Raw genomic sequence first — 4,219 nt, forward strand, 5'->3', positions numbered from 1 at the left:
GAGATATTTTCTCTCTTTCTCTCTCTTTTTTCAACAGAACTATTTGTTGGAGTGCCAGATTATTTAAGGGCCTTTGCATGTTTCAAGTCCTCTTCTTAAAGTAAGAACACTCTCCATATTTATAATAGCAACAAAAACACCAATGTCAGCACAAAATACAAAAACGGAGGCACTTCTATGTCGTAATGATATATCAGAGTTCTGCTCACCTCTTTTGTAGAAAAAGAAGCTCAGACTTACACACATCCACTTTCTTAAGTAAATAATGGTTCAATGAAAGTTACCCTGTGAGGACTGCTGTCTCCAGCTCCCAAGCACTGCTCATCTGCCGAGGCAGGGACCCTATGACTGTTATGGAAATTGCTCTTAAATGCATAAAATACAGAAAATAACTTTTGGAAAATGCCTTATTATTCATTAAAGCATTTTAGGGTCTCATTAATCCAGATGGGTTAATCGGTTGTTGATTTGCCAGGTGGTTGAGTATCCATTGTCAGATGCTGATGGGGTGTGAGAAAATATAATTCTGATCCACCAAAGAGTCACCTGAATGAGGCTAGCAATTCATCAGGGAAGGCTGTATCTTCACCAGGAAGGCTGTATCTTCACCAGGAGAGGCTGTATCTTCATCAGGGAAGGCTGTATCTTCCTCAGAGAAGGCTGTATCTTCACCAGGAAGGCTGTATCTTCACCAGGAAGGCTGTATCTTCCTCAGAGAAGGCTGTATCTTCACCAGGAAGGCTGCATCTTCCTCAGGGAAGGCTGTATCTTCACCAGGGAAGGCTGTATCTTCACCAGGGAAGGCTGTATCTTCATCAGGAAAGGCTGTATCTTCTGGGGATAAATTAAGCTGGGTGCCCAGTCTCTTCTTTAATCTCCAAAACTTCTTTGTATCACAAAACATTCTTCATTCTTTGGGGGTTTTTTTTGTTTTTTTTTTTTTTTTTTTTTTTGGTTTGTTTTTTTGCCTACCTAAGTTCTGAAACGATGTTAGAAGTCATTTTCAAAAGCTAGTTGGTAACAAGTCAGTCACACATATGCACTTAGCACAGGAGCCCAACATTTAAAGACATGCATGTGCGTGTGTGTGTCTGTGTACATGTCTGTGTCTACGTATGTCTATGTGTTTGTGTATGTGTCCGTATGTGTATATTTGTGTGTGTCTGCGTGTGTGTGCATGAGTTTGGCTTCGACTTTGTTTCAAAGTTCTTAGCTAGAGCCTGTCCACATCTTCAGATACAAATACCTGCAGATACAAATGGTATTCAGGTCATCAAGGGGATTCTTTAGCCAGGGCTTAAAAACTCAACTTTCTTTCTTTCTAAACTTTGACTGAATGAGAGTCACATAACAGCAGTGAGCACAGTGAGAAAAGTCCCTGGATTAGAATTTGGAAAATATGATTCAGAGTCCTGGTTCTATTTTAAGAGAGGAAGTGACCATCATTAGCAAACTGTCATTTCATCTCCCTGACAGTTTGAATTCATTTCATTTTCTCTCCTTTTAACAACAGAGCAACATTAATGTTTAACCTATGTGTCACACCAATAAAAGTCGGGGGTGTATTTCTACAAAGACAGACAGTCTCCAACCCTTTATGGAGATTTTGATCTAAAAGAGACAGAATGCTTCCAAGACTATAAAGGACACCCTTAGTCAAATCTTCAATGAAGAGGATCCCATTTTACTCACGGAACTGCTCTAGATGCTCATCACTGTTGGACTCAGGCATGGCCGTGATGGTCACCAAGGGACACGGATTCCCTCCCAGCGTCTGGCAGAGAACATCTTGCCGGAAGTAGACCTCTTTGAGGTTGACACTCTTTTCCAGGATGTCAAGATGAGTCTAGAGCAGAAATAAAGCAGGCGTGTGTATTATCAACATTTTTTTATAACAACAGAATAGAAAACAACAACGGCTTACATATAGTTTGGAAGTATTGTTGTTAATCTAATCTGTCCTTTATGTATTGGGCCTTGAGTAATTAGAAGGGGGCTATTTCTACTGTCTAGGAGAAGCTCAGTGAGACTGAGCAGGAAGCATCCTTCCTGCATATTTTGGCATAATAGAAGATCTGTTTTCAAGTTGTACTGAAAGCAAGAGGGAGGCGGGCAGGGGCATAAAGTCCTCTTCCTATCACTGTGGCATACAAGGAAATGATAGAAAATGGAAACTCTGAAGGGTCAGGGAGGGGGTGGAGGAGGATCATGAGAAATGTGTTAATGGGTACAATGTACGTTATTTGGGTGATGGATACCCTGAAAGTGTTGGCTTGACCAACTTTACTCAATCTATGCATGTAACAAAACTTCACATGTAACCATAAATTTGTACAAATAAAAAAATAGCAATCAATGTAAAAAGAAAAGAGACAAATCTAAGCATGCTTTCTTTAAAATTAAAAATAAAAATGTGGTTATCATGAAAATAGAACACACCCAGAACACTGGGGAGAATGAGACAGAAAACTTCAACAGCACATAGTATCACAGGGCCAAGTAATAGGGAGAATTGTGAGCACATTGAAAAAATAATAGACGTGATTAATCCAGGTGGACTGCTAAGCTAAAAGAACAAGTAACAAATAGCAACAAATTTTCCTACCATACCTCCCCATTTCAATACTCATTTAAAAAACAAATACAAAAATTGAATAGCCATTGAAATTAGGACACCTGGTTAGCAATCTTTTTTTTTTTTTTTTTTTTTGAGACAGAGTCTCACTGTATTGCCCAGGCTGGAGTGCAGTGGTGTGATCTCGGATCATTGCAACCTCCACCTCCCAGGTTCAAGCGATTCTCCTGCCTCAGCTCCCGAGTAGCTGGGATTACAAGCACCCACTACCACACCCAGTTAATTTTTGTATTTTTAGTAGAGGGAGGTTTTGCCATATTGGCCAGGCTGGTCTCAAACTCCTGACCTCAGGTGATCTGCCCCGCTTGACCTCCCAAAGTGCTGGGATTACAGGCATGAGCCACCACGTCCAGCCCCTGGTTAACAATCTTTAAGAATTCTGAAGAAATTCTCCCTAATCAAAACAGGGACACCAGTCATAAAGAGGCTAAGAGATTTTCCCCCACCCGCACTGCATCCCCCGACAGTGGAGACTTCAGTAACCAGAGGGAAACACTGCCCCTCTGCAGCACAAGAATACCACTGCCCAAAAATTATCCTCCTAGCTTAAAATTTAGAAAGATTTTTCCACAATCAAGTAGGTATTAAGAGGTCCAAGGAGAAACCACCCACCTTGTTTCTTGACAAATAACTAGCCTGCTAGGTAAATGAAACAAAAAAACATGAATTTTTTAATAAAATGAATATGTAAAAATATTGACAAATATGTAAAATATATGGAAAGGGAAGTAGTGTCTTCAAAAGGTAGAGGAAGTATTTACATGTGGAAAGAATTTACTACAGATGGTAAGAATAGTGGCCCCCAAAGATGTTCGTGTTCTCACCTTCAGAACCTTTGGTAGGATACCTTACATGGCGAAAGGGACTTTGCAGACATGCTTAAGATTAAGGGTCCACTTGAAATGGGGAGGTCATCCTGCACTATTCAGTTAGGGCCAATCTAATCACAACATGATTAAAAACAGAGACCCTTTCCTGGCTGCAGAGAACCATTGCTGGCCCCTAAGACCTCAGTCTTCCCTTGCTGGCTTTGAAGACTGAGAAAGGCATCATCAGCCAAGGAATGCAGGTGGTCTCTAGAATCTGGAAAAGGAAAGGAAACGCATTCTCCCCACAGATCCTCCAGAAGGAACGCAACCCCGAAACCCGGGTCTTTGCCCAGTGAGATTCGTGTCAAACTTCTAACCTAAAAAGCTGTACAATTTTTTTTTACTATAAACGCCTCTACGCAAATCAACTAGAAAATCTAGAAGAAATGGATAAATTCCTGGACACTTACACTCTCCCAAGGCTAAACCAGGAAGAAGTTGAATCCCTGAATAGACCAATAGTAGGCTCTGAAATTGAGGCAACAATTAATAGCCTACCCACCAAAAAAAGTCCAGGACCAGATGGATTCACAGCTGAATTCTACCAGAGGTACAAGGAGGAGCTGGTACCATTCCTTCTGAAACTATTCCAATCAATAGAAAAAGAGGGAATCCTCCCTAACTCATTTTATGAGGCCAACATCATCCTGATACCAAAGCCTGGCAGAGACACAACAAAAAAAGAGAATTTTAGACCAATATCCCTGATGAACAT

At 40.8% G+C, this 4,219-nt stretch overlaps 1 protein-coding gene across 1 annotated transcript in view; it reads right to left on the reverse strand.

Annotated features, from left to right (window-relative positions):
- Window positions 1-1,589: 1,589 nt before the first annotated feature.
- AGBL1 (AGBL carboxypeptidase 1) overlaps window positions 1,590-4,219 on the reverse strand; it is a 76,287-nt gene continuing 73,657 nt past the window's right edge. Inside the window, exon 12 of the mRNA XM_017862688.1 lies at window positions 1,590-1,846. Coding sequence (XP_017718177.1) covers window positions 1,685-1,846 — 162 coding nt within the window. The 3' untranslated portion in view covers window positions 1,590-1,684. The remainder of the gene's footprint in view (window positions 1,847-4,219) is intronic.

Source organism: Rhinopithecus bieti, unplaced genomic scaffold (genome assembly GCF_001698545.2).
Source record: "Rhinopithecus bieti isolate Rb0 unplaced genomic scaffold, ASM169854v2 scaffold_66118, whole genome shotgun sequence".
Classification (NCBI taxonomy): domain Eukaryota; kingdom Metazoa; phylum Chordata; class Mammalia; order Primates; family Cercopithecidae; genus Rhinopithecus; species Rhinopithecus bieti.